The sequence below is a fragment of the Canis lupus genome, chromosome 15, assembly GCF_048164855.1.
Source record: "Canis lupus baileyi chromosome 15, mCanLup2.hap1, whole genome shotgun sequence".
Lineage (NCBI taxonomy): Eukaryota > Metazoa > Chordata > Mammalia > Carnivora > Canidae > Canis > Canis lupus.
Window position 1 is genome coordinate 37,862,553 of NC_132852.1, and position 12,512 is coordinate 37,875,064.

At 54.0% G+C, this 12,512-nt stretch overlaps 1 protein-coding gene across 14 annotated transcripts in view; it reads right to left on the reverse strand.

Moving 5' to 3' along the window:
- ANK1 (ankyrin 1) overlaps nt 1-12,512 on the reverse strand; it is a 215,546-nt gene that overhangs the window by 39,724 nt on the left and 163,310 nt on the right. For 8 of the 14 annotated variants that reach the window (XM_072776618.1, XM_072776620.1, XM_072776612.1 and 5 more), the window contains 13 exons: nt 11,387-11,485; nt 11,047-11,145; nt 9,613-9,705; nt 9,114-9,186; nt 8,316-8,339; nt 7,339-7,432; nt 6,097-6,175; nt 4,026-4,123; nt 3,699-3,923; nt 2,321-2,475; nt 1,524-1,735; nt 596-800; nt 146-242 (listed from right to left, as the gene is read on the reverse strand). In XM_072776618.1, the coding sequence (XP_072632719.1) occupies nt 146-242; nt 596-800; nt 1,524-1,735; nt 2,321-2,475; nt 3,699-3,923; nt 4,026-4,123; nt 6,097-6,175; nt 7,339-7,432; nt 8,316-8,339; nt 9,114-9,186; nt 9,613-9,705; nt 11,047-11,145; nt 11,387-11,485 (1,553 nt within the window). The remainder of the gene's footprint in view (nt 1-145; nt 243-595; nt 801-1,523; nt 1,736-2,320; nt 2,476-3,698; nt 3,924-4,025; nt 4,124-6,096; nt 6,176-7,338; nt 7,433-8,315; nt 8,340-9,113; nt 9,187-9,612; nt 9,706-11,046; nt 11,146-11,386; nt 11,486-12,512) is intronic. The other 6 variants (XM_072776622.1, XM_072776619.1, XM_072776621.1 and 3 more) reach the window with 1 other exon arrangement.

Sequence of the window (12,512 nt, forward strand, 5' to 3'; positions counted from 1 at the left end):
ATGTGCAAAGGGGAGCAGAAGCATCCTCGGGTCCGAGCCCAGGATGGGTGAGCCCGGGTGTGAGGATGGGGCCCGAGTGGGGGCAGCGCTGAACCTGCCATGTAGGGCCAGGGATTTCTCCAGGCTGGCCAGGGCTGAGGCTCACCTGGCAGAGACATTGGTGGTGAAGGCAGCACACTCGTTGGCATACACGAGCTTGGTCGTCCCTGTTATGTCTTCCCACTGAGCCTGGTCTGTTCCTCCTGCAACAGCAGCAGAGCTGGGCTGGGGGACAGTGTTCGGATGGCAGACACGGAGCCCGGCAAAATGCTGAGGGTGGCCCGGGGCACACCTGTGCTCTCATACTCTCCTCCTCCTGGTGACCCCTCCTCTAGGGCTCCAAGCGCTATTCCACAGAGGGGGCTCTACCCAGATGGATCACCCCTCCCTTGGTCCCTCCAGAGAGCACATTAGCCGGGGAAGCCCAAGCAAGCTGGTGGCTGCCTCCACCGTCTGCCGTCTTGCCACCATCCCCCCCCGCACCACCACCAGATGCGGTCAGAAGGAGCCACTGCTGCTCAGGAGATGGAACAGAGGCCAGAGGGACACCTCTTACCAGTGACACTGCAGAGCAGCCGCAGGCTGGTGGTGTCGCCCTCCCCACTGTCTCTCGGGTTGTCTGTCCAAGAAGGAGGGAGCGGGATGCGAAGCCCGATGGGGCGGTAGAACTTCCGGCGCCGTGGCTCCACAGTGACAATGGGGCTGAATGTGGCCTGGTTGCCCAGCAGCTTGGTGACCAGCTCGTCTGGCACAGGCTGAGCCTGCGAGGCATCAAAGGTGCACCCTCAGCCTCGAGAACACAGGGGCTGCTTCGGGAGGGCAGCAGGTCCCCAAAGGGAGGGAGGGCCGTTCATGCCAGGGCATGGGGGCCTCCCCTGCTGGATGGTGCAGCTCTGTTTGCTGAGCACAGGGCCTGCCAGGCCAATGTCACTGCTGAGCTCTCTCTCCCTTTCCCTGATGCCCCTCATTCGCAGGAGCCCGCTGGGCACCAGTCATTCCTCTGCACGAAGCCCTGAGTGCTGAGCCCTTGGCGGAACACACCGAGCACCCAGCACCGAGCGCCTGCCTGAGCCCACCTGCCCAACTTTCTTTTGAGCTTTAAGGTCATGCCTCTAACTGGAATTTTATTTAATTACTTAATTAATTAATTAATTAATTTTTAAAAATATTTATTTATTTATGATAGAGAGAGAGAGAGAGAGAGGCAGAGACACAGGCAGGGAGAGAAGCAGGCTCCATGCTGGGAGCCCGACACAGGACTCAATCCCAGGACTCCAGGATTACGCCCTAGGCCAAAGGCAGGCGCCAAACTGCTGAGCCACCCAGGGATCCCCGTCTAACTGGAATTTTAATGCATTAGGCAAAAGTAGGGGGATGTCCTGGGGAAAGGGGCCTTTCTTCTGGGGGCCTTGAACCCCTCCCACCCTCCATGAATTCTGAGTTGGGGGAGAAGTCCCAGGTGGCGAGGAGTAAGGCCCTGTCACCTGCAGAGCCAGCTTCACTCTTTTGGTGACAGCATTTTCGGGGAACGTTGCCATCACCAGTGGGACCAGCTTGCTCTTCAGAAAGCCCCCCTCGGGGCCAATGGTGTCAAAGTCCTGGCAGAGCCGGGACATGATGACAAAGTACAAGGGAAAGTCGGTGGTGATAATGCGGCACACCCTCTTCTTCTCCAGCTCCTCCAGACTCCCCAACTCTGCAATCACATGGCACGGGACCACCTATCAGTCACGCTGGGTGCAGGCTCAGTCACCTCCTCCCAGAACCTCCTCCTCCCTGGCTCCTGATCCATGCCCCCTCCCTGGGCACCCAGCAGTAGGGCTGCTTGGCCCCTCCCTGGGCACCTGGCAATGAGGCTGTGTGGCCCCTCCCCAGGCACCCAGCAGTGAAGCTGTGCAGCCCCTCCCCAGGCACCCAGCAGTGGGGCTGCACCGTCCCTCCCAGGACCCAACATTGAGGGTGTGCGCCTCCTTAGGAGCCCCAGGGACCCAGCAATGGGGATGTGCGCCTCCTTAGGAGTCCCAGGGACCCAGCAGCAGGGCTGCGCGGATGCTCTCCGGGCACCGAGCAGTGGGGCTGCATGCCCCCTTAGGTGCCCCAGAAACCCAGTTGTGGGGCTGCGAGCCTTCTCCCCGGGTACCTACCACTGGGGCTGTGCACCCCCTTAGGTGCCCCAGAGACCCAGAACGAACCTGATGGGGCTATCCCCAGTCTCTCCCACCCCAAATGCGCAAGCTCAAATCCCACCTTCTGTAAAGAGGAGGGCATGGAGCTCAGTTACCTTCGTCCATCCCGTTGAGGATCTGATCCAAGTAGCTCTCTCCATAGCGGCTCTTGTGTTCCTTCCACACGGAGCCGTTCTCACTGCGCAGCACCACGAGCTCGCGGTCCCCACGGCCATGGGAGGCAAAGTGGGGGATCTCCACGATCACGGGGCTGAGGAGACAGAGTGGGTGGGGGGCAAGGGGCATGGACGTGGGTGTGCATGCCTGCAGGCAGGTGGTTGGGCCCAGGGAGGAAAGGCCAGGCTGAGGCCCAGGTACCCATCTAGGTGAAGGAGGGATCCTGCAGCCAGAGTGAGGCCCATCCTGGGGTAGGTCCAGACAGGGGAACAGACCTGCCCTGGGCTCCTGAGATGCTCCGAGGGCACCTCACTCACTGTCAGGGCCCCCGAGTGACAGCTAGCACAGGATTCCACCTCCCTTCACACGGGGCTGTCCTGCCATGGCCATGCAGCGGAGGCTCAGCCAAATAACCCAGCCCTCGGACCTGATGCCAAGAACCTGCCAGATGTGCCTAGATATCCGCAGAGTGGGAACCAAACCCCTCCCAGCCCCAGCTGCCTCCTCTTTCAACTGGTGTTAATGACCTTTCCTCAGGAGGGAGGCGGCGAGGAATACCCCGGGGAATGGAAGAGCAACACAAAAGCAGTCTGTGGGCTGCGTCAGGAGTGCTGGGTGGCTGCTCGGAGGTGGGGACGGCAGGGACTCAGATGGCAAGGCAGGGCCTCCCAGGCAATGTCCCACACCACTGCCCATGGTGCCTGACGGATGGCAGGGCTTAAGCAGAGCCCCACTCTGCTTCAGCAAAGGAGAGGAATAAACCTCTGAAGCCCATTAATCTTTTCGTTGGGGGCAATACAGTAGGGCTGTCTTCTAGAAATACCATTTTATTTTTTTTTTTTAAGATTTTATTTATTTATTCATGAAAGACACAGAGACAGAGGCAGAGACACAGGCAGAGGGAGAAGCAGGCTCCTTGCAGGGAGCCCAACGTGGGACTCAATCCCAGGTCTCCAGGATCACGCCCTGGGCTCAAGGCGGCGCTAAACCGCTGAGCCACAGGGGCTGCCCCTAGAAATACCATTTTAGATCTTAAATAATTAAACCCTGGGGGGCCCAAAGTAGCCCTATCTTCTCAGTCCCCTTCCTTAGAGTCATAGGAGATTCGAGAGGAATAAGCTCCCACTGGGCTATGGACTTTTTAGTGTGTCTGGGAGAACAGGAGTCAAAGCTCCTGATCCTGTGACTCTGTGGGGACAGTAAAGGAATAAGATGGTGTGGGGCTCCAGAGCTGGCCCTCCCTGTGCCCTGCGGCGGGGTGGCGGCAGGTTAGAGACACGTGTTGCACACGCATGTCCCACGCGAGGGACCTCTCACCTTAAGAACTGGGCCCCTGTGGGTCCCAGGGCAATGATCCTGCTGGCCAGGCCCTCCTCCTCAGCCAGTGGGGGTGGCGTGCTCAGCTTCTGGGGCTTGACCAGGCGGCAGGTGATCCGCGTTGGTGCAGCACAGGTCCGGGGCGGGATCACCACCCTCAGGCCATTGTGACGACTACCCCTCATGGAGCCTCCTCGGGCATCCACCATGAAGCTCACCAGAAACCTAGGGCACGGGCAGATCCATGTTGGGCTTCTCTGTGCACCTGCTCTAAGACGGGGAGAGGAGGGCCCAGAGCCCGTGAGTCCCTGCCACGGGGTCACTTACCCTGTGTGGACGGGGCTGGCTACTGGGCTGATGTTGTCGGAAGTCTCCGTGGCTGGGCTGCTGGGGATAAGCGAGTCCTCATCATACTCCTTAGACGCCTGAATAGGAGAGAGAGGCCAATTGTCCCATCACTTCCAGGGCTACAGGCGCTAGTCTTGGCCCAGCTGCTGTAGCTCTGGGCTGCGGAGGCTCGGGAGCCTCTTGTCACCAGAAAGCGAGTGACGCATTATAAGTAGTCCTGCCCACTCACCACTGACCCTTTGTAACAGGCTTTCCTGGGGTCTGAAAGGAAACACAGACCTCTTCCTACCACCATGGCTTTTCTTTGGCTCCTTTCAGGTCCTACATCCACTGCACAAACTGCAGCTCCCCCTTTCCTCCAGCCACAACCTGAAGCCCCGGTCCTAGAGAGCTCAGTTTGCGCAGACCTGCTACTGGAGCCGGGCACCATCACCTCCTCACTGATTAACTCTGGGCAAGCAACTTGTCCTGCAGGCTTGTGAGGTACAGGGAAGCAGAGCAGACCCTACCCTTGGGGGGCTTCCTATGGCCTTACCAAACGGGATGGTCCCTGCCCCTCGGTGACACTGCAGCGGCACAGACATGGGGCTGCCATGCATGGGGCCTTGCACATCACAAGGAACTCACGAAAGCCAGCAGGGGCTGCATCTGGGGCTGGTCCCTTCCCGGTTTATTCTCACCTCCGCTCTCATTCCCATGGGTCCTGATGCCCTTGTCCCTCTCCTTTGCTGGCCCTGTCTACCCACCCTCACACCTCGCCTCCTCCACGAAGCTTTACCATCACTCCAATCCAGAAGGCTTCACACAGCACCATTGAGCACCTGGACATTGATTCTTATTGCATCCTGCACTAACTGGCTTCATGGATCCGAGCCCACCCTTCCCGATTGGCCCAATCTGCTCCTGGGGGTGGGCTTGGGTCTCACAGTGCTCCTACACCAAGCCCTGAGCAGGGCACATAGTACGAGTCCAGGAATACCCACTGGCTTGAGGTCGTGACTCAGTGGGTTGGTCACAGAACAACAGGACACAGGTTGACTCGGTTACTTTCTCATTGTTGTCTTTGATGGCATCCAGGGAACATGCCCCGGCTGTGCCAGGGCCATATCTGACCCTAGCTGCTAATGCCTCTCAGTGACTGACAACAGCATCACAGTGCTATGACAGACTTGAGCACGGAATGGCTGAGGGGACAGCTTCATAGCTGGCTTGTCCCCGCACATCCCCTTTGGGTCTGGGGCCATGGCTGCTGCTCTCAGACATATAGCCCTTGGGTGGCAAGGACAAGACCAGCCTTGGCCAGGAAACAGGCCATGCCCAACTCAGTTATCAGGCCTCAAAACAATCATCTCCAACTTCCAAACACCACACTGCTTTTTATCCTAGGTTTGAAACCTCCTGGCCGTGGATGGGGAAAAAAAGTGCCAAACAGCACAATACTAAATCAAGGGAAATTAAATTGTTTGAAATCATCTCACTGTTTTTTGGGGACAAATTCAGGTGGCATGCAGGGAAACTGCTGGGTAGGAGACTGTGATGACTAACAGTCCTCCCAAGAGCACACCCGACACCCCTTCATCACTGTATTGGTATTTTCAGCTTCCAATAATCCCTTGAGGAAGGGGAGGCAGGAACAGTTCCCCTTCCTAATGGACGTGAAAGAAAGGAGTAGCTTGGCATCAGCGGCCTCTCAAGCACTGTGACCCGCTGCCCCAAGGGGCGGGCCTGTGCACGGGAAGTGTGACTGGGATAACACACGCCTTGGAGCCAGATTTTCTGGCGTCATTTCTTGCTCGTGACTGGACCCAGCATATCTTGCACTCTCTTGGGTTCTCTGAGGCTCCTGTCCTTAATATCCGGGATGGGAAAAACTCTGGCAGCCAGGGAGACTGCAAAGGACATGTGGAAGTATGGGTCTAGGGGCCTGGTGAATGCTACGAGCTTTTAAATTCGTGGTTCCTGTCCTACTGCTGGTTATCTCCAAACCATCACTGTCCCAGGGTACCTGCTCTCTACAGATGGGGAAAAAAAGAGAAAAAGTGCTTCTTACCTGCTCTGGCTCTTCTGATCTGATCACCACTGTCTCAGGTGTGACACAAGGGATCCTCGGAATGGCTGGAGATTCTACCCTGTATGCCCAGAACACGGGGAAATCAAATGGATGATCCTTCTGAGTGGCCCCTACCTGCTGTGGGAGGCCTAACGAAACAGCTCTGTACCCCTGTGAGAACCTATCCCACCTGCCCCTTTGCCACAACCCAAAGTGCCCACCACACATGCAATACAACTTAGCCTTTCATGGGGACCAGCCTCTTCCCTCGCCTCAGAGCCATTCAGGGGGCCCAACTGTCCTTCACAAGTCTGGCTGCAGGGGCTGCCTCCTGCACGAAGCCTTCCCTCGCGCTTCTCACCTGCTTCTCAGCCTCAGAGCCCTTGTTAGTAGGCTCCTTGCTCTGGCCCCAACACATCATCTGCACTGCTCTGTGACCTCGGGTGGCAGGGTTGTGACCCCACCAAATATCCCAGGTGGTTCTTTATGAGGGGCCAAGTCTCGTATTTCTTCCTAACTGATGTGTAGTAAATACTAATGATTTTGAGTTTTGAGATTCAGGTTTTCTACAGTAAATACTACATTGATGAAACACACTTGGGGTTTCACTTCCTGTTTTGTATACACCATGGAGCTAAGCTGGCACGCGTCTATCTTCTCAGACAACACTGAGGACTCAGTGTTTCTACAGAGTTGCTCTGTCTAGATTTATTCACCAGATCTTCTTGTGTGCTGATGCGCCTGCCAGGGAGTAAGTCAGGGAATCCTGCAGTGAGGGGTGAGGAGGAGTGTGTTTCAGACAGACACAAACCCTCCGGTGGCGGGAGGGGGGGGCAGTCTCCCTAAGGTGCTGTGTGGATAGAGGGACGTGGTCAGGGTGTGAGTCCAGCTGGGCAACAGCTGTTAATGTGAATCTTCTTCAGTGGACTTTTCTGGTGAGAACAGGGAATGCATGAGAGGGACGGGTTGTGAATGAGGAGGTGGCGGGGGGGCAGTCAGAAAGTTGGGAGCAGGGACACCAAAGAGGAAGAGAGGCACTGCCAGGACCACCCACTACAAGGGAGGCCTCTGCATCCCCACTCCACTAGGCACAGAACTCAAGGATCCTGAGGTGCTGGGACCCACAGTGCAACCACCCTGTCCCTGCCAGGGGCACACGAAGGGCCTGGCCTTCTGGTGACATTTCCCTGTTTGGGAGGCCCTCTCTCCTGTGTCCCAGGGCTGGGCGTGTGTGCTCCTTACACTTGGTCCAGCTTCGGCACAAAATCCAGCAACTCCTTCTCTTCATCTATATCCCTGGAATCTGGTTTCTCCGCCTTGGAGACGAGTTCTTCCCCTGAAACCACACAAGGTGATGTGAGTGATGGCAGAGAGATTTCCTCTTTCTCTATAAAAATTGCTTTCCTGCTCCTCCTCTCAATGCCGCCCCCCCCCCCCCAGGAGTGGAGTTGGGTGTGGTCGGTGGCGGGGGTGTCCCTGCTGCTCTGCTGCTCCAAGGGGACCACTAACAGTGACTTAGTCTTGGGCCAGTCCTCCTCCACCAGCCCTGGTCCATAGAGCAAGGCAGCTGCTCCTGACCGCTCCTGACCAGACTTTGTAGAAGATCAAAAAATAGAGCCCAGAAAGGGCTCTCTTGGCTTGACAAGTTCCACCTCAAAACAGCCTTTGCAGGGTAGGCAGACGCCAAGGAAAGAGTAGTTTCTGTCTTTTGCACACCACACTCGACAGAGGGGTGAACTACAGCGGGACCAAACCCATTCATTCTGGAGGACTCTAGGGTTTTTGGCAATCACTGGGCAGCTGAAACCTCATCCTTTCTTAAGTCCATTCCAAAGAGGTTTAAACTACATCCACTAGCCAGACCGCCTCTTTGTTTCTCTCTCCTTGCTTGCCCTGGAGTGGGAGCCCTCGACCTTGCAGGGTCATTTACTGTCACTCAGCAGTGAGTGTCCTGGCTCTGTGATCTGGAGCTGACAGAATGAAATAACAACAGCTCATGCAGTTATGATCACGAACACAGTAGCATGGGTACAGACACAGAAATGGACAGACAGGAGTTCCCCGCCCTGCGTGGATCTTATAGCTGTCAAGCTCCTGCCTCCAGAGTGTTAGCTATCAGGGGAGGGTTGAAAGCAGAAATGGATTAGTGAGAGCTGGGATTGCTTAGGGTGGAATGCACTCGTGAGAAAGGACCACAGGGAACAGAAAGGATTTCATACCCATTATAGTTATATGAGCAGTTCCTGGAAAGCAAAGAGAGCCAAGTTTAAGAAAGGACGGGATGGAAGTCAGTTAAAGCAAGAGGCATATCATTAAAGGAGACACAAAAGGAGCTTTAATCATCTCCCTGACACAGTTCTACCACCAGGGGCCGGAGAGATGATCCAGACCAGCCCCAACATTTTACATCACAAGGGCTCCCTGCAGACTTCCGTGAGGAGCTGGGCTTTTGTGGGGCAGGAATAAATTCTCCTAGTACTCTGCGGTTCACAGAAGCTGAAACAACAGTGATTTCATAATAATGGAGACACTCTAAGGCCTACTGACCCATTATGTGGTCAGCAGAGTAGCTTAACAAAAAAATCTGTACAGAATTTAAACAGCTTGTTATTTGATCAAAGCACAAGGAAAATATCAGGCCAAATGTTTTTTTTTCAGGCCAAATGTTTTTGCAGTTCTTTAGTCTGAGAGTTGATGTGAGTAGAATCATATTCCATACTGTGTAATATGTGCAAACACACATGTTTACAGAACCTCACGGAATATTGTATTTTAATCTCAGAGACGTAGATTTTTCCTTCTCTGAAAATTACACCAAAGGTGTCTTTTTGGTAACAGACAATGTCGTTAAAAAGTGGTTCTCTCTGGCTTTGATACAGACCCGCAGACCGTGGGCATTCAAGGATGGTTGGTCCGTGCGGCAGGTAGCAGGAAGCCCCCAGGAGGGAGGGCTCAAGGCCCCGTGTGCTCCCTGCTGTCTGACCTGCCCCCAAGTTTTTGTGAATCCCAGGCTTTACCTTCATCTTCCGAGACATCCAGGATCTCATCAACTGTCTCAGGGAAACTCAGTCGATGCTTGTCACTGGTTAACTACATTGAGAAAAAGCAGATAATTCAACCCAAATAGATTGGTGGGCCCTTCCACTGATCTGGAGGTTACCTAGCTATGACTGTGGAGACAGGAAGGAGGTGAGAAAGGAGGTTTGTCTTACAGGAAGAGAATCAAAGCTGAGAGGCCCTCCACCTGAGAGCTGATGTCTGGCAAGGGAAGAAATAGGCGGCGGTCTCTGCCCCCTTGGGTCTGAGCACAGCCCTAAACTCGTCTTGCCAGTAGGTGGCAGTGCAGCTCCGCGTGACTGAGGAACCGGCACTGTCCCGGGCCGGCTCTGCACTGGGTGGTGCTTCCTTCCAGGCACCCCAGAATGCGCTCCTCACCCCGCAGTAACCCAGAGGGATGCCCTGGCTGTCAGGCTGTGTATGTCTGGGATCGCGGGTGTAGCGCAGAAGCTGACTTACCACAAAACTGGGCTCATCTGTGACAACCTTGAGCACGTCTGTTACAGAAATGTAGCCTAAGCGCTTGGCTATTGCCAGAGGTGTGGTTCCATTCTGGAAAAACAGCAGGCAGAGGGTGAGATCAGACAGGAGAATGGACTCTGGGAGAAAGCACTGCCCCTTTCACACAGACCAAGCTCACATTCTAATGGTTTAGAAGGCTCTTGGTGGACATGCTGCACCTCAGGACCCAGAGCAAGACCTCTCCACCTGTGTAAACCCAGACAGGTGTTAGCAAAGGAAGCTTATAAAGATGGGGTATGGGAGAGAAGAAGGCAGTGATGCTTTAAATCTGTAGCACTGAGTGCGGGAGTTTTGAAATGAGAACGGGGGAATCTTGCCAGGACACATCAAGAACCACCAAGAGGGAACCAGACCAACTGGAAGGAATGGGTCAGGAAGGCACCATATGCAATTCTGGAAGGTGAAAGTAGCAAGCAAGTGCTGCTCACTGCTCCCAACACCAGTTCTTTGGCTGCTGATTACTTAGGGTTAAAACAGTTAAAATAATCCATACATACTTCAGTGAACTGTTTAGGCCAATCAGCAATCACAATCAGCAGAAACAGGGGATGAGCATATTTTCTGCTCCGAATTGAAAAGACAGAGCTATGAGCAAGTAAATGGATATTGAGGCTTTATTTTTCTTTTACGTTCTCCAGGTCCAGGATGTGCCCTGAGCCCTGGACAGATTCAGCTCCAACCACAGTTGTAAGTGTAGCAGCCACGTATATAGGCAAAGGTTCACATGCTTTCAGAGCTGGAAGTGGCCATGGAGAAGATCTAGTAAAACCTGCTCATTGTCAGATGAGGACACCCCACTCAATAATGATTACGTTGCTAAAGACAACCCTGAAGCCCTGAAATAGCATGAACCACTTGAGACGTTTGCTTGTGCTCACTTGCACTATATTGAAAGCTTCACATATATAGAAAGAGTTTCAAAGGTGACGTTTAAACAAAGATAAAAGGGAGAGAGTAAATGGTACTTAAAAGGATAACCTACAGGGGCGCCTGGGTGGCTCAGTTGGTTAAGCGTCTGCCTTTGGCTCAGGTCATGATCCTGGGGTCCTGGGATTTAGCCCGCATTGGGCTCCTGCTCAGCAGGGAGTCTGCTTCTCCCTCTCCCTCTGATTCTGCCCTTGACACTGCTCATGCATGAGCTCTCTCTCTTAAATAAATAAATAAAATCTTTTTTTTTTTTAAAAGGCTAACTTACAGTTTACCAGAAAGAAAAACTGATCATCATACACCCATAATGCTGATGCAGCTGTGACTTTAAGGTCCCTACAGTCTGTCCAGGCCCCAGATGAGCAGCAAGGAGAGATGGAGCCTCCTGGTTAATGAGGGTCTCCCAGGGCTGCCCATGAGAGTGGTTTTCTGATGGGTACTTACCGAGCTGACTTCATTTGGGGAAGCACCATTTTTGAGAAGCAGGGTCACAATATCTGTATGTCCTTGTTGGGCCGCCTGGTGCAAGGGACTGTATCCTTGCTGTAAAGTGAAGTGACATTTTGGCAGATTAGCTAGCTACGAGAGAAACAACTCCCCACAATTACACGAAGGCCTGTCTGCCTTCTATGCACAACACACAAAGTAATGTAGTTTACCCATTTCCTCCCCTGGGATCAAAGCTTAAAACTGGTAGAGCCTGAGGCACACCCAGAGTAACCCTGACTGCACCCTAATTTGGTACTTAAGAAGTATACAGGTCAGCTCTGAAGTGCTCCCACACCTTAGTCTTGGCATTGACATCTGCCTGGTGCTGTAGCAGAAACTTCACCAGCTTGATATTTCCATAATGACTGGCCACATGGAGCGGAGTGTAACCCATCTGGAAAGCAAGAAGTGAGAACAAGTGAGAGGAGGGCTGCCGGGCATCCCCAGAGCCATGATGGCTGGGCCTGACTGTGATCCTTACAACGGCTGCCTAAGTGGGAGGACGGCCTGGGAAGCCCTTTGGAAGGCTGGCAGCTGCTACAAGGTGTGAGCTGTGCTGCTGCTGCCGCTGGACACCACTGGCCTGGGAAGGAACAGGGCCAGGTTTCAGACAAATGAAGTTTGAGATGCCTGTGAGGTCCAAGAGGAGATGAGGTCAAGGAGGTGATGGGAAAACTGACACTGAGCCCCATGAAGAGGTCTAAGTGGGCAGATCCACATTTGGAGACAGCACATAGAGGGAGGGGCAGAGAAGAAGAGGTGTGAGCAGGTGGCAGGCAAAGCTGGGCAGCCACAGGTAACAGAAGCCAGGGGAGACCAGTCCACAGGAAGAGAGCCACCATCCGTACATCCGCTGGGAAGGGAGCTCCGACAGGGACACCCAGCTGCATGGAGGTGGCCGCCCACCTGGCAAGAGCACACTTACTTCCACTAGAAAGGGGAAACTCCACTGTCTAAAAACCCCACAAAATCCATCCAGGTTACTGAGTTGTGATGGAATAGAATTCATATGAACTAGTCATTGCCTGAAACAATCAGGTTTGGGGTATTTACAGATTGATTGGAGTTTGGGTGCAAGGGAGCTCATTTTCAAGGAATCCGTTCTGCTAAATGGTTGGGTGCTTCCCTGCAGACAGACAAGGCCAGGTTCCCTGGGCACTTTGGTCCTGAATGTCCTCGGGGAGCTGATGCCAGGTCCCAGAAACCATCTTGAGACAGACCCTGCAGGCTGTACCTCAAGCAACAGTATGGCTCTGGGACCCTGAATTCTAATTCAGTCTAGGGTGTCCCTCACACAGGACCCCAAAAGATCTAAGTGGGTCCCCGAAAGCCTCACAGATCCAGAATGTTGTTAGGTTTTAAGTAGATTCCTGGTGAAGCTGCAGACAGTTGGGGATAAAACAGTTGCTAGATTTTTCTCA